This window comes from Mastigoproctus giganteus, chromosome 2 (genome assembly GCF_048544385.1).
Source record: "Mastigoproctus giganteus isolate SK-2022 chromosome 2, ASM4854438v1, whole genome shotgun sequence".
NCBI lineage: Eukaryota > Metazoa > Arthropoda > Arachnida > Uropygi > Thelyphonidae > Mastigoproctus > Mastigoproctus giganteus.
In genome coordinates, this window is record NC_143576.1 from 235,032,113 (window position 1) to 235,056,001 (window position 23,889).

At 37.3% G+C, this 23,889-nt stretch overlaps 1 protein-coding gene across 1 annotated transcript in view; it reads left to right on the plus strand.

Moving 5' to 3' along the window:
• Positions 1-4,689: 4,689 nt before the first annotated feature.
• The window catches only part of LOC150090261 (ribosomal RNA small subunit methyltransferase NEP1), a 58,884-nt gene continuing 39,684 nt past the window's right edge, over positions 4,690-23,889 (plus strand). Inside the window, exons 1-3 of the mRNA XM_090369036.1 lie at positions 4,690-4,883; positions 15,924-16,025; positions 23,312-23,453. Coding sequence (XP_090225162.1) covers positions 4,734-4,883; positions 15,924-16,025; positions 23,312-23,453 — 394 coding nt within the window. The 5' untranslated portion in view covers positions 4,690-4,733. The remainder of the gene's footprint in view (positions 4,884-15,923; positions 16,026-23,311; positions 23,454-23,889) is intronic.

The window sequence follows — 23,889 nt, forward strand, 5'->3', positions numbered from 1 at the left end:
TGTTAACCCATTTGGACTCTTCCGTGTCCACTTTCTGTTCACCCTTTTCTTGAAAAAAGTGTTCATTACTGACATTCCTCTAGATTCTGCAAATTCCACAAGTCTTTCACCTCTTTCATTTCTTTCATCAGTTCCAAAATTTCCTATAGTTCTCCTTTCTGCGTTGTTTTGTCTCTTTCCAACCTTAGCATTGAAGTCCCCCATAATGACAGTGTAGTGAGTTTCTGTTCATCTAGAAGACTCTCAATTTCGGTGTACATTTCATCAACCTCTTCATCATCATGGCTCGATGTTGGGGCATAAATCATTATAACCTTTAGCTTATACCTCTTAGAAATCCTGAGTAGTAGTCTTGACACCCTTGGTGATGTACGTTTGAATTCCAAAATGTTGTTTTTGGAATTCAAATGGCGTATGCCCCACACAGTCGAAACTTAAAAGTACTAAAATTCTGTTCGCCCAATTTTTCGGCTTTATATAACCCCTACAGAGTAGTTATTCGTTTGTTTGGTTTTTATTTTTATTTATTATTATGTGTTTTGTTTTTTTATTCATTTTTTATAGGCCCTTGCCATTGAAAGCCCAGAAAATTAGGTAGCAGGCCTGCCAGAGTTCAAATTATGTGCTGCTGTACCTGGTCTGCCTTCACGGGGAAAAGTGTGGGCAATGTTGGGTCCCATGAGGGGCTCAGCGGCTAAATGACAAGATGAACAATGGTACACAACACTACACTGTACAATATCCATACAGTTTTAGATCTCTGGCATTTACAGTGTACTGTATCACACGACAACGTAAACTCGCAGTGATGGGAGAAACCCCTGTTACCGTTTGATCCTCAACACACTGAACACTATTGAAGCAGTTTCTTCGCGGATAGTAGCACAGTGGTATCGTCACCGTCCTCCCCTATACCTCTTGGGATGGAAAATGCCCCGGTTCGAATCCCGTCGATGACACGAGGAACTTTAGTGGGTTTTTCACCCCGTGGCTGAGTTTGTCGGTCTCAAGCATAGATAGCAAGGTCCCCCCCCCCCAAAATAACTGGGGTTTTTCGTCCAGCAAACAGGAAAATCTACCAGAAAACACACGCAATTTACAGACAAAATGAATATATGCCAATTTGTAATCGGGTAGATGTAATCATTTACAGGGGACCCTAATATCATAATTGTTTATTAAAGCAGTTTCAGGAGACAGCAACCATTACAAAAAGAGCTGGCCAACGTCGCCCGAGGGCTACGTCAACCAGAATAGACCGCTATCTGACTCTGACAGTAATACAGAGACCTACTTGATGTTCTGGCATCAACTGTCCCTTGCGATTGCTGCAGTTGCAGGTGAAAGCATTTCCAACAGGACTGTGTTAATAAGGCTCAATTCAAGTGGACTCTACACAATGAAGCCAATGGTTTGTGTCCCATTAAGCCTAAACCATCTTATAGCTTGTTGAAACAGGTGCCATGAACTAGCATGTGCCTTGAAGCCTTGAAAAATGGGGTGAAGTTCTGTTCTGTAATGAGTCCCGTTTTAGCCTACAAACAGATTCTATATGTTATTTCATCTGGAGAAAAAGAGGAATGTGGTACTATCCCTCCATAATCAGCAAAAGGAGTGTAGGCCATGTTCTCGTTTGGGGACGGAATAACGATCAGCGGGCGCACCGCTCTTCATGTTTTTGATAGTGTGCCGTAAGCGCAGAGCTATCGAAAAGAGATCCTCGATCTCCATGTGCGACTTTTTTGGGCTTCGGTTGGCCCAGATTTTCTTTTCAGGCACGACAATAAAAGCTCTTTATTTTTGTCTAAAGGCAGGTGTCCGTATGTTAATGGTAGCACACTGTATATATACAGTGCAATGTTCCTACCTGTTATCACCTATGGAGCCGGTGCGTGGTTCACTCACTCGGCCTTAGTAAGAAATAGGAATAAATTAGAATCGATACAAAGGACAATACTACTCACTATTACCAGAGCATGTCGCACAGTAAACACAACCAACACCTTCAACGTCCGGCCCCACTAGGGGCCTGGCGGCCAATAAGCCGGACAAACAATGGGCACAACACATCACACTGCACAGACATGGCCCACTAACCCTAGTTTTAATTAGTATTTAAATTTACATTACACATCATTGCATCTCCCTAGTGTGTGAGAAAAAGATGAATGAGTGTGAGCGAAAAAAAGGAGAAAAAAAATATATATATATATAAAACTTGAGGGGAGGAAGAATAAAATAAAAAAAATTAAAAAAAAAAGAATGCAAGTAGAGTGTGAGAAAGCAGATTATGAATGAAGTAAATGTGTGTCTCTCCAACCCCTTCACCTGGTGGGTTCCCGCTGCCAGCTAACATATCTCATAGCGGGATGAACAGCTTGACTTTCTTACCGGATTTGACACTACATGGACATGACAGCCATCACCGACAAAGACATACTGCAGCTTTGCTACTGACAAGCCATTTGGCGATCTGAACTGGATACTCTAACCCGGTTCCCTTTAAAACCCCATCCCGGGACAGGGGAGGGAGGAGACAGGTCTCTGTCTCCTAACTATCTCTATCTACTAACTCTGCACCGCCAGAGTTAGTAGACCCAGGCTTAACTCCTCGTACCAGGGATGGGCACCAGGTGGCAATTGCCCAATGGACTATCACCTGGTGGCAGAGTATAACACATTACACACACACACTTATACTAACAGGCCATTATGAGAACATGGTATTATATTCTAAATTTGTGGAGATGGATGTATGTCCGGGTGCCACCCTGCCTCCCCCATACTTCGCCTGATGGGGTTCGTCTCCACTGACCACTTTGTGGATGCCTTCTCTATCGTCCCTGTTCCTCTATCAGTTTTCCCCCCCAGGCTTCAATCTCACACCCTCTCCCTAAACCGACCGAGTACACCCCTTAATGCCGCCAAATTCTAATCAACGTCTAAATTCTACCGGTATCGTGTAAATCTCTAAGACAACTAACACTATTATCTTTTATCTAGGGTATAGCCCCACATGTCCAAATTTAATAACATCAAAATTTTTCCCGAATTATTAAGCCTTTTAACACATCTCTCTAGCGTTCAACCCCATCCAGCAATTTCCTAACAGCAATCCCATTAAGCATTAATGTCAAACGCGTATTATTTTTATTTTGTTTTTTTTTTTGGGGGTCCTAGCCATTGAAATCCCAGGAAACTAGGTGGCAGGACCTGCCAGAGCAACTTGCTGTGATACTGGACACACCCGGCTAGACTCCACGTGGCGTGATATGGGCAACGTCCGGCCCCACTAGGGGCCTGGCGACCAATAAGCCGGACAAACAATGGGCACAACACATCACACTGCACAGACATGGCCCACAACACATCACACTGCACAGACATGGCCCACACACCTTCAAGTCTCTGACTTGACAGTGTACTGTCCTCGATATAGCGAACACACGCGGAGATGGGAGAAATCCCAAGTGCCATCTGACACGAACATACCTTATATATATATATATATATATATATATATATATATATATATATATATATATATATATATATATATATATAATATATATATTTTTTTTTTTTTTTTTTTTTGTGTTTTTGTTTTTCATTGCTCATAAAACTTTAAAGCCAAAGTCAATCATTACGAAACCACGTGTTCTAATTTAAGTAAACAATTGTCGGTGTTAGTAACAATGATTCCTAGTTGGTAAAACAATTGATATAATCACCGTCCTCCTCACACTGCGTGGAACAGTCCTGAGTTTGAGTCCCGTCGACCACGGGCCGTAATTTAATGCGTTTTTTCACATGTCTGAGTCAGTCAGTCTCAAACTTCCACTTCACCCCTCCGTTCGTTCGAAATACCTGTCCAGCTGAGCCTTAAATTTATTTAGGCTATCAAGTTCCACAACAAGGGATGGAAGTCTGTTCCACCAACCAACCACCCGCTGGCTAAAGGAAAATGTCCGCACATCTATCCTACATCTGTCTTTCCTCAATTTGAATTTATGCCCTCTCAGGTGATTATTCTGAGAAAGAGGCAGAATCCCATCAGAATTGATGTGCCATTGTTTTTTCTGTTTGAAACTCAGGTTTTTCTTCCAGGAAATAACAAATCTACCACAAAACACACGCAATTTACAAACATAATATATATGACGCAATATGGCCTAATTTAATCCCGGGGGCTCACATCTGATGAGTGTGGGGTTGGCACACCCAAAGTATCATCAGCTGGGTATCATCATTCTTCTCTTTCTTGTTGATTCCTTTCTACTTTCTCCCTCTCTCTCTCTCTCTCTCTCTCTCTCAGTAACTTGGAATTTTTTTTTTTGGCTGGTGCAGCCTAAGCCTCAGGCTTCCTTGTACTGTATGGCTAATAATAATAATTCGCTGCTGCGCCTAAGACCGTACAATAGCCAAAGTTCAAGTGTGAGACGGAACTCGATATGCTTGCAGTACTGTACTGTACTGTATTTTGCGTAACGCCCTCTCATTGTACTTTTCGTAATTACCTGTGTAGTATTATTTGCGTAGCGCCCTCTCAGTGTTTAGATCCGAATTCTTTAAATTTACTGTTGTTATTATTATTATATTTTCTGTTAAAATGCTTCTCTAGAGACATTTTCGCGAGATAACTCTGTCTCTTATTAATAAGTACGTATAGACAGTAATCTTCGTTTTCTTCTTGCCCTACTCGTCCACTCCACGTGCAGACTGTTTTGTTCAATATGGCGTCCAAGAGACCACATGATGATGACGACAGCGATGAAAATGAGAGTTACGATACGCAGAAAAAAAGTGATCTACCACTTCATATTCGAAAACAAGAAAAACGACTGATTGTAATATTAGAAAAGGCCAGCCTTGAAACCGTCAAGGTGAGTTAACATTAGAATGAATTTTCAATTTGATACCATTAGAATATAATTCTGTCGAAATTTTAAGTTGTATTGATAGTTTATTTCTCAAATATAGCACTGATTACAGTTCGATAAATAATCCGATGGAAGCGCGAATGGCGTACAAACAACAGTTCATTAAACTTATTTGCCTGTCATGAATGAATTTAATAAATTGTATAGTCGATAGTAACTGATGCCCCACAATGGCCACATTGCAGGATACTGGTCTTAAAATAACATTTGATAAACATTTATTAATCAGAGACTGTAATAAAATCATGCTCGTTATAAAACAGTATACACCATCTATATGCAAGCATAAAGCGCAATGAGAAGTTTGTACATCAGTTCAAGAATCTGCACTTAGATACATGTACAAGATTCTCAGTAGTTAGATATTGAATACCACTGAGTTTTGTACAGTGCTGAGTGAGCCACTACAAAGTGCCACACTAGTAAATGTTGTGCTAGTATGGCATACCTGTAAAAATATTGCAGATTGTTTTCAATAAAACATTCAGCTTGGTACAAATTTTTAAAGAATATTTTTGAAATTAAATTTTCTTATTAGTAAGCACTGGCCTACGAGCTCAAAGGTTTGGAGATGCAAATGCACACTAAACCTTGAAGTTTTTATGAAGAGTTTTTTTTTTTATTTTAAATTTAATCTTATATTACATATAGTTTATTTTTTGTAAGTAAATAAAATGTAGAATTAATCATTCTAAAAAATGAAAATCTTTGCATTGGCGGGTGGGGGCACAATATACCCTTGAGTCCACCCCGATTACAAATTGGCATTATTGCATACACAATGTTGTTATTTATAGTGTAGAAGTGAATGTTTCTTTATAACAAACGAATACCAAGTAATTGCAATATATTATAATTATATTCCAACTTTATCTGATTAAGAACAAAAAATAATTAATTTCGTGGAAATCTGCGGCCTGAACACAAGCTACCACTGGTTTGCAATGAGAAATATTTACATAATTCCATAAAATCAGGTTATTTAGTTATCTGTAACACAGTTACTTGATGAATTTTGTTGCATTGGGTTCAGTTATTTAAATGTTAAATCGAGAATATACATTTCTTTCTATATATGCATATATACATGCTGCAGCAGAGAAATTGGTGATTATAAAAACTCATTGAAATGTTTAATTTAAAAAAAATTATGAATATACCATATTAAAGCACAGAAAAATGCTTTTTATTTTTTGTAGACTATCTTCAAGGCAACCTCCATCAAAGCACAGAAAAATGCTTTTTATTTTTTGTAGACTATCTTCAAGGCAACCTCCATCTTTGCATTGACCCTTCCAATCTTAAGTGCCTATTGTCCATTACATACTGCAGCATTTCCACCAGGATTCTGATTATGCCTTCTTGAATTCTGAGTTTAAACTTGACAATAGAAGTGAATAATATTTCTTTATAACAGATTATGAGTACTAAGTAATTGCAATAATTTATAATGATATATCAACTTAAAAAATAATAATGGTTGTGCAAACCTGCAACATAACTGCAAGCCACTAGTGGTGTGATGAAAAATATTTGCATGATTCCTTAAAATCAAGCATTTATTGATGTTATGGTAGTATGAAGGTCATCTTCTCTTGCGGTAACCATGTTCCATTATTTTCTTGAGGAAATTAGATTAATTCTTGTGTCAGAAATGTCTCTGTTATTTGTTTTTGCCATAATCTTCAAAGGAATAAGGACTAATAAAATGTCAAGATGATATTGCATACTATACTTTAACCTTGACAAATATCTGAGTGATTAATGTAATCACAATCATTTAATGCATCCACTACTTAGATTTTGTAGGTGGAAATTTTCTTTATGCTAAATGCACCATAAAGTCCCATCTGAAATGTTAATGAAATGAAATGACCACACATAGTGGTGAGAAGAATGCCATGGATTCTGTTTAATGACAGTTGTGATAGTTGGAATATTTTTTAGCTTGCATCTGCTTCTTTTTCAGAAGAAGCTTTTTTTCTTCTTTATTCTTTTTTTAAAAAGAATGAGAAAAAAAAAAGCTTTTTCAGAAAAGAAGAAGCTAAAAGAGGCTTTAAGGTAATTTCCTCAAAGTTCTTAACCTGTGTCTTTATAGCATGAGCAGACAGCACTGGATTATTATGGTTGATGTTGACAATGCAACACAGACAGCTGAATTACCTCCACCCCAGTAGTCCATGGGAAAACATATTTTTTAATAATCTGTTTCTCTGCTGCATTCTATATACAGTTGGACCTTTCTTTAACGAACTTTAAGGATTAAGCATTAATCCCTTTAGCTTTTAATAGCTAAAAGCTTTAATTCCACGAATTAAGAGCCAAAACATTTTACAATTCAATGGTGCCTGTAAAATCCCGCAGGAGGAAACTGGCCAACCATGGCACTGGATAGAAAAAGATGGAAGTTTGGGATAGGCTTTTGGCCAGCAGTGGATCAGCAATGACTAAAAAGAAGTAAAACTTATATACTACTATGCCGACAAGTCCCACTGGTCAGCTGTCCACAGCCATTGGCAAAGATCAAGGCATATTCCCAATGTGGTCATTGGCTCTGGTCAACCTATTTTCTACTGTAAGCATCCTATTAGAGAATTAGAAGAGAGTGATTTTCCTTTATCTTGAAAATTCATCTGTTGATTTGAAGAAATGAGCCATCCACACTTTCACTAAATTTTACCTGTCTGTTTACATGGTAGCTGCAAGTGGTCCCTAATTTCAGCTTTGTTTTAACTGCTGTGCAAGTAACCATACAGTGTCTAAGAGGAAATCCTTGAGTGTAGTGTGATGAAGAAGTGGAAGAACTTAATAGTGTAGATTGCGGCATTAAAAACAAAAGAAATTGCTTTAAAATTTGATGTCCCTGCCAGTAGTGTTTCAACCATTCTGAAAAATCCTGTTTCGATTCTCCAACAGTTTGAGGAAACGGGACCTAGTCGGAAGCATGTGAAATTATGCCTTTGGGAAGATGTAGATGAAGCAGCTTTTAAGTGGATGAAGTTAATTCGAGACCAAAACATACTGATATCAGTGCTATTAATAAAAGAAAAGGCTATGGAGTTCTATTTGGCTGGACAAATTTAAAGAGCATCATGGCTTACTCGAAAAAGTTATTTCTGATGAAAGTGGAGTTTCGATCGAAGAAGACTATACCCATTGGAAAGAAACAGTTTTGAAAAAAATTATGGAGGACTACGAGTGCAAAGACATATTCAACATTGATGAAACATGTTTATTTTTTAAATGTTTGCCGAACAAGACATTGACTTTAAAAGGTGATATGTGTTTAGGTGGTAAAAATAGTAAGGAGAGAATTACACTCTTGGTTGCAAATATGGCTGGTAATGAAAAACTGAAGCTTTGGTAATAGGCAAAAGAAAATAACCCCGATGTTTGAAAGGAGTAAAGTCATTAGAGTTGGACTACAACAAAAAACCTTGAATGACAAGCGAAATTTTTGAGCATACTGAAAAAAATTATACTGGGAATAGAAAACAACCAACTTTACAGATTCTGTTATAGATTTGTGGATGTGCATATCAGAGTTGGGGAAAGTGTGGTCAAGATGTGATGGAAATGATTATAAGAATTGTTTTGCTAAAGCAGGTTTTGCTAAAAATGCTAATTAACAGAGATGAGAATGAACTACTAGAAGACATTGAGCAATCTTGGGAAGAGTTCCAAGTGAGCTTTTATCAGTGGGGAAATTGTTCTTGACAAATTTTTAGGAGTTGATAATGCTGTCATAGAAGCTGAATATCCGAGTGACTCCAACATTTTGGAGTGTATTTAAAGAACTAGTGACAATATTGATGATGAGTTTGATGAAAATAAGGGCAATAAACCTTCCAAACAAATGTTGGCAGATTTGAAACTTTGCATCGAGGCCTTTAGTGGGAAGAAAATATAACAGAAAATATGTCTGAGTATTAAGTTTAAGTTTAAACAAATGCAAACATTATTATGAACAGTGTACAGTAGAATCCAGTGTACAACAAAAAATAACCAAATATTTTGCGACATAATTCTTAAAAGTGTACTGATGAATTGTTGGCATCATGTAAGTAATCATTTTTTAATATGTATGTATTAATAAATTGTTTTAAAATGTTAGAAAATTTATTCATTCCCACTTCTTTCCCATCTTTTACTATATTTCTGAATTTACAGTATTTTTCATTGTTGATAAGGTCATGTTTCTTTTTAACGAAATTTCTGTATAACAAATTTTTTCAAGGGGACGATCAATTTCGTTATATAGAGGTCCGACTGTATATACAAAAGTTTATCCCATTGGCCAATAATGTGTACTGGGGTGACTATGGCAACAGAATGCATGTTGGTAGATATGGAGCATAATAGTATTAGTATTAGTATTAGTAACGGCCGTATGGTGCAAGAAAGCCTATGGCTTATGCTGCACCAGCCAAAAAAAAAAAAAAAAAAAAATCCGAACAAAACAATGATATAAACAAAAATTAAATAAATAAATAAATAAAAATAATAAAATGAAATAAAAAATAAATAAAAAGGAAATTAATCCTATCATCCTATGCGCTTCCCTTACCCGAAAGTACTATCCAGATGACCTTTGAATTTCCCCAAACTGTCGGCCTCTACCACCCATGTAGGCAACTTATTCCAGTAATTTATAACTCGCTGGCTAAAATAAAACTTCCTGCAGTCCAATCTAAACATTTCCCCCCGTAACTTGAATTTATGTCCCCTAGTTCTAGCATCATTTATAATCTTGAAAATTTTGTCCTCATTCATTTTACTGATGCCTCTCAGAGCCTTAAACACCTCAATCAAATCTCCTCTAAGGTGTCTAGTTTCCAAACTCTGCAACCCACATATTCGAAGTCTTTCTTCATAAGGACGCCCTTTTGCCGATCTCACCAGGCGAGTTACCCTTCTTTGCACCCTTTCAAGAAGCTCGATGTCTTTCTTTAGGTGCGGTCTCCATACTTGAACACAGTATTCCAAGTGTGGTCTAACATAAGCCTTATATAATGGGATTATCACGTCCCTATCTCTACTTGCAAAAGTTCGATAGATCATCGATAGGACACCATGGGCCTTCCTTGCAACCTGTTTACAATGCTCAGAGAATTTCATGTCTGACCGTATCGTAACACCCAAGTCCCTTTCCTCCAGTACTGGGTTTAGTTGAACTCCACCAAGTGAATAAGTTATTTTGGGATTACTGTTTCCCAGGTGTAATACCTTACACTTTGTTGGATTAAAGCACAGCTGCCATTTTTCTGACCATTCTTGAAGTCTATCTAGGTCTCTCTGAAGAAGCTCAGCTTGACAGTGATCATTAACTACTCTACCAATTTTAACATCATCTGCAAATTTAGACATCACGCCCTCTATCCCTTCATCAATGTCGTTTATGAAAATTAAAAACAACAGTGGTCCTAATACTGATCCTTGGGGAACCCCACTTCTTACATCAACCCAATCTGAGGAATAGCCATTTATCACAACCCTCTGCCTCCTGCCCTGAAGCCATCCTTCTATCCATCTAAGGATTTTCCCAGTGATTCCAACCTGTTCTAGCTTATAAAGCAACCGCTCATGTGGGACTGAGTCAAAAGCTTTGCTGAAATCTAAATAAACAATGTCGAAATTATTCCCTAAATCCAGCTCGTGAGTGACCCTTTCGAAATAGCGAACCAGATTTGTTAAACATGATTTTCCCTTTACAAAACCATGCTGAGTATCCTTGAGAATTTCAATTCGATCCAAATGATCCTGAATTCCACCCTTGATCATTGCCTCCATGATTTTCCCTACTACTGAAGTCAGACTGACAGGTCGATAATTTCCCACTTCACTTTTAGAGCCACCCTTATGTATGGGAGATACATTTGCACTTTTCCAATCCAAGGGAATCTCCCCAGAGTCTAGTGATGCTCGCATAACCAGCCTCAGTGGTTCAATGCACTCGCTTGCCGCCTCTCTCAAGATTATAGGGTATATTCCATCAACTCCAGGAGCCTTACTGGTCTGTAGGCTTGAAAGTTTTGTCATTAAATAATCTTGCGAAATTTCAATATCATTAATTACATATTTTTTAACTTCGCTCCCACAATTTCCCATTGCCACAAAAGGCTTTTCATTTGTAAATATCGATGCAAAATAACTGTTGAGTTCATCTGCAATGGCAGCTGGTGTATTTATTACTATCCCCTTTCCCTTACGTAAAGGTCCGATCTGGTTTGTCCTGCTCTTCTTGGCATTTATATATGTGAAGAATTCTTTATCCCCCCTCTTTGCTCTGTTTGCTAGTGATTTCTCATAAACTGCCTTTGCCTGTCGAACCTTTTCTGTGGCTCTATTACACATCACCTTGTAGCTGTTATAGGCTTCAGTACTTTTTATTGCTCTGTAACTTTTCCATGCCACCTTTTTCTGCTCAAGTAATGTGGCAACTTCACTATTCATCCAACTTGGAACCCTTCTCGTGGAGTATTTTTTTAATGGTATATACGCATTCAAGGCATCTGTGATTAATGTTTTAAAAGCGTACCACAGTTCAATTGTATTCATTCTCTGCGCGATATCTACCCAGTTAATAGAGGCCATGTAGTACCTTAAGGCATCGTAATTTCCTTTCCTGAAATTAAAACCCATTCCTTTGCCTTTTACTTCTGCTACCTCTCTCGTCATCATCCACCGTAGAACTCTGTGATCACTTCCTGCTACTGGTTCCTCTACTGTCAGCCCTGTTATGTCATCTGATTCATGTGTGATGATGAGGTCTAGGATATTCTTTTCTCTAGTACTTTCCCTGACATGTTGATACAAATAACAGTCATCTAGTTGATTTAAAAATTTTGTTCCCCATGTCGAGTTTCCTTCCCATTTACTCCAATCAATTAGAGGCAAATTGAAATCACCCATAATAAGACATTGACGCTTACTTGCCCATTCCATTTGCATGTAGAGGCTTTTGTCATAGTCTTCACAATCACCTGGTCTGTAGATTACTCCTACTCGCATTGTACCTTTGTTTCCAACTATCTCACACCATACAGACTCTATACTAGCATGTGAAATGTCTGAATCCGGGAAAGCTATCGTCGCACTCAGGCTGCTTCTGATAAGAAGCATTACCCCACCACCCCTTCTATCTACTCTATCCTTCCTAAATACATTATACAAGCCGTACTGAAACTCATCATCCCCAATTTCCGGGTGGCACCACGTCTCTGTAAGCCCTATTATGTCCGCGTTACTTGTTTTAACCAGCAGTTTGAATTCGCTCATTTTATTGACGACACTTCTAACGTTACTGTATAAACAATTAAGATTTACTGTTCTTGTATATTTAACAACCCTAACACAACCCTTGAAGTTTTTTAGGCTCTCTTCCCTGATATTAGCTACCCGCTCACGTGAAACGTCTTTGCCCCCAGAACATCTAGATAATACGTCGAGTTGGGGTAACAGATAAGAACTCTTAAGGTATGTGCAAGAGTTACATTGACCAATATTATCAGATAAACGCGTGTCAGTATTACCCACATCCCCCCTAACTAGCAGTTTCCCTGAGCCTTTAAGGTATCCTCAATAATACTGGCAAAAACTTTTGCACCACCTTTGTTTAAGTGTATCCCGTCTCTACAAAACAAATTCCTTCTACCTACAAGTGTGGGCCATGCTGATAGAAATTTACCCCCTAAAGCCTTGCAGATTCCTTCAAGTCTTGAGTTAATCCACAAGGCTCTTAACATATAATCCCTCCTATCGTGTCTGGGCAGAATTGCAGACACATAGACATTATGGCCTAGCTCGCGACATTTCCTCAGCATGGTCCTGTATTTTTCCAACAAATCGTCAGATCGTGTACGTTTAATATTATTTGTTCCCACATGAATAATAATATTTTCTTTACCCCCTTTAAAATCTGGCAGTCTGTTGGTGACATCATCAATAGTTGCTCCCGGCAGACATACCCTGGTTCTGCTCCACCTATCTTTATTACAAAAAATATTCCCCGTTTCCCTGACAATGGAGTCTCCTAATAAAACAATGTCCTTTTTAACCAGGGTAGTTTGCACTTGGTTTTTCTGTTTTGAGGCTCGAATCGGGTGTGCATCACTTGGTAGATTGCTGGAGTTTTGAGTCCCTGACGAGCTCCCAGAAGCATTATTTTCGAGGGCAAGCACTCGTTTTTTCAGGGAATCAAATTGTTCCATCAGTGCACCAAATTGTAATTTAAGATCGGTGCACTCCTTACATCGATCACAAAGAAAAGAATCCCCAGGTGAGGTAGGATTAGTCACCAGGTCGACCTTGGAAAACATTCCACAGGTTCCACAACGGATTAAATCATGACTCACCCGTAAATCGCCATCTGCTATTTCCGTGTGAGTCACGATACCCTGTGACGTGTTTAAGGCAGATCTCGTAACTACCATTATAAAATTAAATAAATATCAATGAAAGTAACTTTAAAAAATTATATCTATAATATTATTAAAATCAAACAGTTACAGGAAAACCTATAACAAAATAATCCAACAATATCTAAATAAATCAAATATTTAAAAGCACTATCCAAAAGTAAACCACTTAACTGAGGAGCCCTGTCTAAGCGCGTCCGCTCACCTCGAATGCCAACGTACGAATGATTTTAATATTTTTAGTTTAATTATGACAGTAGTGGTATTTTAGCAGTACTGCATTTGTTATTGAAGAACCTAATGGGGTCTCCAAGAAGAATCTGTGTTTAACATTATGTTGACTGCATCTAATTTATTTTCAAAATGCCCAGAAATATTTACTAATATCCAAACAGGCCAGTACCAAGACTGAAAGCATAAGACTGAAACTAAATGTCGAGAACGGTATTTGCACCATATATGAACATATTTTTTGTAGAGTTGCATCAACGCAATAAAATGAGTGATTGTGTGCCCATCATGTCTTATTGACATATTTTTTTTTGGAGTTGGATCAAACAGAATAAAATAAGTGAATGTGTCCACCATGCTTATGTGGACCATTTTGTTGATGGATGCACCCAGCACAGAATTTAATTTTAATTACATCTGTATTTGATTTTAATCAAATTTTGTTGTATTACAAACTAGGATTCATTTTAATTGGGTTGTTAGAAGCTGGGTTATATTTAATTGAGTTATTGCAAACTAGTTTTCATTTTAGTGTTAGCATTAGTAAAGGCAAGTGATGTAAGAAAGCAAGCTTATACAGCATCAGCAAAAAAGAAAGACACCTCTCATTTCATCCTCTCCAATAGTTTGTCAAGTTCTTCCTTGAATTTATTTAAAATATCCATAACTTTTTAAAATTCCATAACCACAAATGGAAGTTAGTTCCAGCAATCAACCACCCACTGGCTAAAGGCAAACTTCCTCACATTTACTCTGCAACCATCCTTCCTCAGTTCGAATTTGTGCCCCCTCGTGTGTGTAGTCTGATCAGGAGAAAGGATTCCATCAGCATTGAGCTTGCTCAATCCATCCAAAGCCTTAAACATCTCAATCAGATCACCTCACAGGGGCCTAGACTCGAGATGCTGCAATTTGCAGAAATGAGCCTTCCTTGGAAAGAGCACCCATTGTTCCACTCACCAATCTCGTCACCCTTCTTTTTACTCATTCCAGCAGCTCTACATCCATCCTAAATTGAGGCCTCCAGACATGTATATAGTATTCAAGATATGGTCTGACCATTGTTTTATACAATGGGATAATCATCTCCTTATCCTTAGCAGCAAAATTCCTGTATATCATGTACAAAACCCCATGAGCTGGCCTGTCTGCATTGCTCAGAGAACTTCATATCCGACTGCACAATTACCCCCAGGTCTTTTTCGTTTTCCACTAATCTGAGTGTAGTACCATGCAATTGTTACATTACTCTGGGGTTACTGCTACCCATATGCAGTACTTGGCATTTGTAAATGTTAAACTTGCAGTTGCCATTTCTCAGCCAATCTGCCTAACTTTTCTAGATGCTGTTGCAGTAGCATACCGTCATTCCTGTCTTTAACCACTGTGGCAAACTTGGACATTAAGCCTGATATGCTTCATCAGTATCATTAATAAATATAGAAAACTAGCCTAACACCAAACCTTGGTGGACTCCACTAATAACATTAGTCCCTGAAGAGTAGTGTCCATTGATTACCACTCTTGGTCTTCTCCCATTCAACCATCCCTTTATCCATAGCGGCAACTTACCTTTAATGCTTCACTGCTCAAATTTGTTCAGCAGTCTTTTATGTGCAACAATATGAAAAGCTTTCCTGAAATCGAAGTGTATGATGTCAAAATTATTTTTTGCATCTAGTTCCTTTGTCACTACGTCGTAGTATCCATCAAATTGGTCAGACAGGATTTCCCCTCCCTTAACAAGCCCACACTGTGTCTGAAGTATAATTGCAGCCTAGTCTAGATGATGCTGCATTACTTCACCAGTGATTCTATTATTTTTCCTGGAACATAATTTAAACTAACAGGTCTGTAATTAGTCATGTCACCCTTTGATCTTCCTAATTTTAATTGGGTAACCCTGTTTATTTGAAGTGGGAGAAATATGCAAGAAGACTTACATTCAAATGTGACACTGTTGTGTGGATTAAAAACTTTCATCTGCATAGTACAGTATCATATTTAAATATATCATAAATGAAAATAAATATATCAAATCAAACTGACTGGTCTGGTTCTGCTTTAGGGTTAAGATACTTATCTGTTTTTGATCATAAGAGTAAATGATTAATAAGTAAAGGAGTAATGTTTATAAAGATATTATCTTTTCATCATTTCACTACAGATATCTGGCCAGATTATAATTTTATCCCTTATCTGGTTTAGAATTCTTTTCTGTGTGGCTACCTTACAAGTTACATATCATATTTTTCAATCAGAAACTATATTTATCTGATATAATGATTCCTACTTAATATTAATTAAATATATAATGTATTATTTTGATTCCTAGGTGGGAAAAAAGTTTGAACTTTTGAATACAGATGACCATATGGGCCAGATAAAGAAATTTAACAAGGATCCCTCACAGTGTCGACCAGATATTGTCCATCAGGTATTTTTGTTACCTAATTATTATTATTATGCTAATTATTTGTTACCTAATTATTTAAAATTATTTATTAATAGGCATTTTCCAAACCACAAAATCTGAAATTCCTGCAGGTATCTCTTTGTACAGAAATAAAATAATGGCAAATGAATATTAAAAATACCTACAATGAAACACTAAAATATAGTTCCCATAAAAGGCATATACAGCAGTAACTGTATTTTCACATAGCAATAAGCTGTATTCAACAGCATATAATAAATAAATAAGGTTAGTGGTAGAGACTGTTTGATATGTCTTGTAACCTGTGCTTTATTTATTTATTTTCATTTGAATACAGGTGTTGCACAGGATCCTCACAGAAAGATGCTACAGTTTATAATCTATTTCTCTGCAGTGTTATTAACACTGAAATATGTAAGTAACTTATGTTTAAAATATGATACTGCACTGTATGGAATAAATTTTTGTGGTGAATGCATGGGTATTGCACATTGTGGTATGCTGTGTAGACACCTCCCTGGATATCACTTTATAACAAATCTGCTTATTTTTAATGTATGGGGGCAGTCAGTATGGGGAAAATCATACAATTTTGCAACTAAAGTTGTTAATTAATAATTTTTCAACTCACCATAAAACACTTATGTTGCGTTTGTTAGAGGGATTGAATATTCAGTATGGTAACACTGCACGTCAATTAACCTTAACTTGCCATTTACTGCACACTGTGAGTACCAGTCAGTTTCACAATGATGGCTTGACTGCAGTATTTTCCAAGAAGGAACTGTGCATTACAATTCAGTAGTGACTTTTTGAAAACTGCTGTCTCCTACTAGAGTGCTGTTCACTATAGCACTCTGCATTTTTTGATACCCTACTCCAGAGTTGCACTCCATTCCCACGGAATAGTGCCATTCACTCTATATGCCTTGAATGGGGGTACCCATTAGGAGGTGTTTGTGTCTCCAAGAAATCCATTGGGAAAAAAAAAATTTTAATGCTTTTCATTTTGGTTTTCAATCAGCTGCAATTCATAGTACTTAGGGTAGAGTGTTCTTTGATTTAAATCGACTTTTAACTAATATTGCAATTAATGAAAAAAATTGTTGAATTTCCAGTCAAACTTGGAATGTTACAAAGCATTTCCAATTTATAACATGGAGAATGAACACAATTTATTGCCCAAAAGTTATTTTTCATGTCCATTGGTAATTTACATCTCTGTGCTAATATTCTTTAACTCTTCGTACTACCATAAGTTTCCTGTGCCTACAGCTGTAAAACATTATTGTTGTTCAATGCTATAGGTGATAAATATATCAAAGCAGTCATTCACACCATTTCTTTATAATTTTAAAAAGATACACTTTATACATCATTCCACCTGAGAGGGTTATTTCAAAGGGAATGCCAGCTTGGGAATTCTAATTAACCAAAATTTATTGAAGTGTTGTGAAAATTCTCTTTAGAACTGTTGTTTTCTGACAGGGAGTTGCATTGAGCTGTGCAGTGCTCGGTAGTACCACTCAGCAATGCTCTTTTTGGTTTAGTTTTGGTTTACATATTGTTTATGTGCATTTTGTGATTAATTTTATTGAAACTAAATGAAAAAAGTAAACCAAAATTTTATTGAAACTAAGCTGAATATGTAAAACCAAACTAAACTGAAAAGTCCATTGCTGAGCACCACTCAGCAGTTCTTTTTTCAGTTTAGTTTTGGTTTACATTTTGTCTATGTGCATTTTGCAATTGATTGATTTTTACTCACATTTTAACTTCTATTAAATGGCCTAAAAGTGATTGAGTCATCAAATGCTAATTTACACTACATTTGGTGATTTTGAGCAATTTGAAAATCAGCAGTATGGCAAGGTGTTATTGTAAATACAGTTATATACATATAAGGTTCAGTAATTTAAAGATAAGCCTTCTTGCATTTTAATGAACATGTTTATTGTATTTATGTTTTATCACATAGTTTATAAATTTAAAGTTATACCTCATTATTATACCTCACAAACAAAATGTAACTGCTTTAAATGCTCCTGCTAAATTTAATATTGTTATGCAGAAAAATGGTGCATTAAAATAAGCCAGAAATAATGGTAATGCCAACCAGTTAAAATTATTTGCATTATATTCTATGGATAAATCTTCCCCTCTTAATGCGGGTTAATTTATTGCTTTGTTTTTATGGCCCCAATTAAGAGACCTACATGGGGTGCCTGTACAAGAAATTTATCACCAATTTATGACCAGCTTTCAGAAAGTCGTGGCAAATACGAGGGAGTATCAAAAGGTTTGTACCCTGACCTAGATAAAACATCAGTAGGAAGATGCCGTTTTTAATATAAGTTATCTACACATTCAATAACTAACATATGAAATTTTGTTCCCATAGGTGATTGTACACCAGAGACGGAGCCCGAAATCTGAGGAAGGATGCTGTGTTTGATAAGGAGTATCGAGCAGTGATCAAGTTCCTGTATTTGCAGGGCAAGAAAGCTTAGGAAATTGATGAAGAAATGAAAGCAGTGTATGGGCAGAATTGTCCATCCTATGACACTGTAAAAAAGTGGAAACGGAAGTTCCAATATGGTTGCATAAGTGTCTTTGACAAGCTAAGAGAAGGAAGGCCATCAACATCCACAGACAGTGAGATGGTTGCAAAGGTTGAGCAGCTGGTGCTGAGTGACAGACAAATGACAGTTCATTTCATCGCAAATGCAGTGGGAATTAGTTATGGGTCTGCCCACAGCATTTTACATGATCATCTGCACATGCCTAGGCGCCTCCGTAGCTAGGTGGGCAGGAGCAGCAGTGCATAGCACATGCTTCTTGATTAGACCGGGATTTGAGCCCGTGAGCCACCAAATATGGAGGATGCGGAAAGGTCAGGGAATGACCACCACATATCCCCGGAGCAATATGGCCTTAGTTGCTAATGCTCCTAAAAACCAACAACAACAACAACAGCACATGCCTAAGATCTTTGCACGATGGGTTCTAAGATTGCTGACGCATTTGCAGAAGCAATGTCAAATGCAATGTTCTCGCCAACTGTTGGATTTGTGTAATGCAGATGTTGAGAACTTTTTTGATCAGTTGGTGATGAATGCTGGGTGTACCAGTATGATCCGGAGACTATAGACATGTCAAAGCAGTAGAAACACACCTCCTCCCCACCTCCCAAAAAGGCAAAGACCACTCTATTTGCGAAGAAGATGATGTTGTCCGTGTTTTGGGACGGAAAAAAGATTATCTTGACAGTTTACCTACCTCGTGGTTCTGCACTTAACTGAGAATACTATAGAAATCTTTTGAAAAAGTTACGTGATGCTTTGGCGCCTCCGTAGCCGGGTGGGCAGGAGCAGCAGTGCGTAGCACACGCTTCTTGATTAGACTGGGTTCGAGCCCGTGACCACCAAATACGGAGAATGCAGAAAGGTCAGGGAATGACCACCGCATATCTCTGGAGCAATATGGCCTTAGTTGCTAATGCTCCTAAAAACCAAATAACAACAACGTGATGCTTTGCAGGTGAAAAGGCGTGGAATGTTAACCAAAGGTGTCCATCTTCTGTCAGACAATGCACCGGTTCACACGGCCATTGCCACCACTAACTTTGTTGCCCAGTACAGCTTCAAACTACTGTAGCACCCACCTTATTCTCCTGACCTAGCACCATCAGACTTCTTGTTTCGAGAAATTAAGAAACCACTGTGTAGACACCACTTTGATTCATCTCAGGAAGTGGAATCGTGGTTTCAGTCAAAAAGTGTGGACTTCTATGATCAAGGCATTAAATAACTGATCCATAGATGGGAGAAATGTGTTACTATACATAGAAAGGATTAAAGTTTTACCTGTGACGTTTTACCTTTCTAGGGCTATTATTTCTAGATAAGGGTACGAACTTTTTGATACCCCTTTGTATGGTATGAGTTGGCAGAATGTGTGTAGAACTTACAAAAAAATCAGTATGGAGAATTATAAGTATTCTTAAAAAGAAATGAGTGGTAGTTCCACAACATCAAGAACTGTTCAGTGTTGCACTTGTGGAAAATGTGTTTAACAACAAAAGAAGGATTACAGTGGATGAAGTGCAACATGACTTGAATCACATGGAACAGTCATCACTTTTCATGGTTAAGGTTTTACAATGTGTGCATGTTGGATGCATTGATCAATAATGGAAGACCACAAGAAACAGTAATGGTTTCTGTCTTGTCATTTTTTTAAATGAAATTCTGTCAGTGGTCAAGAATTTGAGTGCACTATGATAGGACACAATACATGAGTTCATTATTATACCTTACAAACAAAATGTGCCAGCCATAGAATAGAAACACCCTGGTTGTGCATTATCGAAAAATAAATAAAAAATAAATATAGATTATGAAGTGTATACTGGCAGAGTGAGGCGCCTCCGTAGCCAGGTGGGAAGGAGCAGCAGTGCGTAGCACACGCTTCTTGATTAGACCGGGGTTCGAGCCCGTCACCAGCAAATACGGAGGATGCGGAAAGGTCAGGGAATGACCACCGCATATCCCGGAGCAATATGGCCTTAGTTGCTAATGCTCCTAAAAACCAAATAACAATAACAACAACTGGCAGAGTGATGGCTACTGTGTTTTTGAACTCCAGTGAAGTTTTGATCATAGACTTTTTACAGACAGGTACAATAATCAGTGCCACAGCTTCTTGTCTTGTTCAGAAAGGTAATCTGCTCCTGCAGGACAATGCACATAGTTTTTGCTCCAAATGGATGCTGCCAGCCATACTTTCATTTTCTAATTGCCCTGCTTCTCTCTTTTTGCTTTTTGAATTTAAATTGTCCATTTTAAACAGATTACAAAGGCAAGTAAGCTTGACACATGAAGAATCTTTGAATTACCATTGTACAGTGTACTTGGATGACTGCCCATGAACTGATTCAATGTAACTGCTATGTAAAAAAGTTTCATACTAACTGTGAACCACAGGACATGGTTGAACATTTAATTCAATGTTCTTATAAATGTCAGTAATTCCCCACTGATTGCACTTGCACACAAAATAGAAAATGTTTAGAAAACTGATGGAAGTGTCTGTTATAGCTCTGTTTATAGCAATAATAGTAAAAAAAAAAAAAAAAACAGGTGTTATTGTATTGTCTCACTCTGTGAACCCCTAAAAAATTCCTTGTGGATCCTCAGTTTGAGAAACACTGAAGTTCTTTTTGCTGTCCAATGTCTTATATTGTTTATGTATGATGATGCACCATGTTATTTTAGTTGAGTAGCCAGAAGCTATTTGGGTAAGCAATTTCCCAATGAATGAATAGGCCGTTGAGGTCCTGTTGTGTGGCCTGACTGCTACCTAGACCTAAATTCACTTAATTTTTATCTGTGTGGGTATCTGAAATCCTTCATTTGCACAACGTTCTTTGACAATGCTGAAATACTTTTCTAGTGTCTAGAGCGAGATGCCAGCAAATTCCAACAATATCTAGAATTTTTGAATACATCAGATATCCCATGACAAGGCATATATTCAAGTGTAGGCATCATTTTGAGCAATTCCTTTGAAGGTAAAATGGATAATTGTTGGAAAGCAAAACTGGTTATAACTCAGAAACATGTGTTCATATAAACTTTTTTTGTTGTTTTCAGGTCCCAAGTTGAATCTGAAAGTATGGACCACATATTATGAAACACTGTATAGTCAGTTCTGTTATTCTCCCTCTACATAAATCTGTGACTGTCTTTATACTGAAATACCATATACCATGTCTAATTAAGAATGCATGTCTTGTGCAAAATTCTTATAGCCTTTTCCAATTTTGTTAGGTTTCCTTTTTTTTTTTTTTTTTTTTTTTTTTCTCCTCCCCTTCAAATTTTCCTAAAATATCTCTATGGATATAACTGTCATTGTGTACTCTGCTTGCTGTTTAAATCTCCAGCTAGTATTATCAACCCAATTTTTTAAAGTTGCATAAGAACGACACTGTTCTTTTAGTGTTCTGGTCATATCTTCAAATATTGCTTTTGCAGAAAACCCTTTGAAATGAAGGAATTTTATGATCGCACGGTACTCTATCTTCTCAAAATTTTGATTTTCCCTTGACCCCATTTCTTTAAAGGCTGAAAAAAATAATTAAATTTTTATTTTTTCCCTGGATTTATGGTTTTTATATTAAAAAAGATCGCTGATCACAAATAGGCACCTCCGTAGCCAGGTGGGCAGGAGCAGCAGTGCATAGCACACGCTTCTTGATTAGACCGGGGTTCGAGCCCGTGACCACCAAATACGGAGAATGCAGAAAGGTCAGGGAATGACCACCGCATATCCCCGGAGCAATATGGCCTTAGTTGCTAATGTCCTAAAAACCAAATAACAAACAAACAATGCTCACAAATATGATAATTAAATTGGTCAAATATTTTTAAAAATGGGTCAGGCTGAAAACTTTTCAACCCCCCACCCCCATATTGCACTGAGGTAGTTAGACTGAAGAACTGTGAAAGCCATGTAATGATTTTTCTCTCCAGCTTTGAAAATTTTCTTATTGCACATGTTCAGCATTACCTGTATTATCCACTGACTTTTTTCCTATTTCAGATTTTCTTTTATCTTATTTCCAGTATGGCTGGAGCTTTTCCAGCATTGAATTATATTGTATATTAAAACCTGATTAGACTTCTGTCATTGTTCTGCAACTCCCCTTATTTCTTCTTCTTATTATTATTATTTACTCAATTTATTGCTTACGTTTCACCCCTGAACAGCCTTTGGCTAGTAGGATCAATATTAGCCAGCATAATAAATAAATCTGCAGCCACTGCCAATCCACTGCAGGATGAAGGTCTCCTCAACAAGTCATGTTGAAGGAAATTAACCATAATCTGCCACTCTGGGCCAGTGTGGGTTGGCAGATCAACCATATTTAGCAGTCAGGGGCTTGAATCTTGGTCTACTCAGAGCGTGTGCTATTGCACTTTCGCTCCTGACCACTTGGCTATGGAGGCCTTATTATCAGATGTACTGTTATATATAATTGGCTACTTGAATAATATGCACATTTAAAACTTATTTTTTTTGTGTGTATGTGTGAAGACTGTTTCATTTGGCATCATTGTGTTAACAAGCAGTGTAAGAATTTACCTGTTTGTCAAGTTTATTCTGTTCTCGGTATTTTTAATTATGTTTTAGTTTCTTGTTTTTGTATATTTTTTGAAAAGAATAAAATGATCTTACTGCATGATTGTGTAATATTTGTTAATAATTTTAGTACCTTGTTATAGTGTCTTCTGATGCTTTTTGATAGCCCCTTGAATCGGGCACGTCTCTTGCAAGTATATGTGCATTCTGAAAGGAATGTTTTGATTGAAATAAACCCACAGACAAGAATACCAAGGACATTTAAAAGATTTGCAGGACTAATGGGTATGTATTTTTGCAATAGAAAATAACAGCTATGCCGACTAAATTTTTCCAACGGTTAAAATTAATTGGTCTCGATTACACTGCCCTTTGACCAGAGCTATATCAAAGGGCAGTGTAGCATTAGAGGACTAGTAAAAAAGAAATAATAGTCATGATACCGTGGAACTAACAATTGTCATACCTTTCTATGGTATTAACAATATTTTAAATGTGTGTAATGTTCTTATTATTGTGTTTATCTTTCATAATTGTTGTGTTAAACATTCAGTACATCTTTCGTTGCTGTATATGTTTGAAGTCATTTATTTTATCACAGTTTCTGACTGCAAAATAGCCGACCGGACTAGCCGGGTAGGTAAAGTGCCTGCCTGGCAACCCAAAGGTCGCGGGTTCAAATCGCACCTCGGGCTTGGATCAGAGTAAATGCAAAAACCTT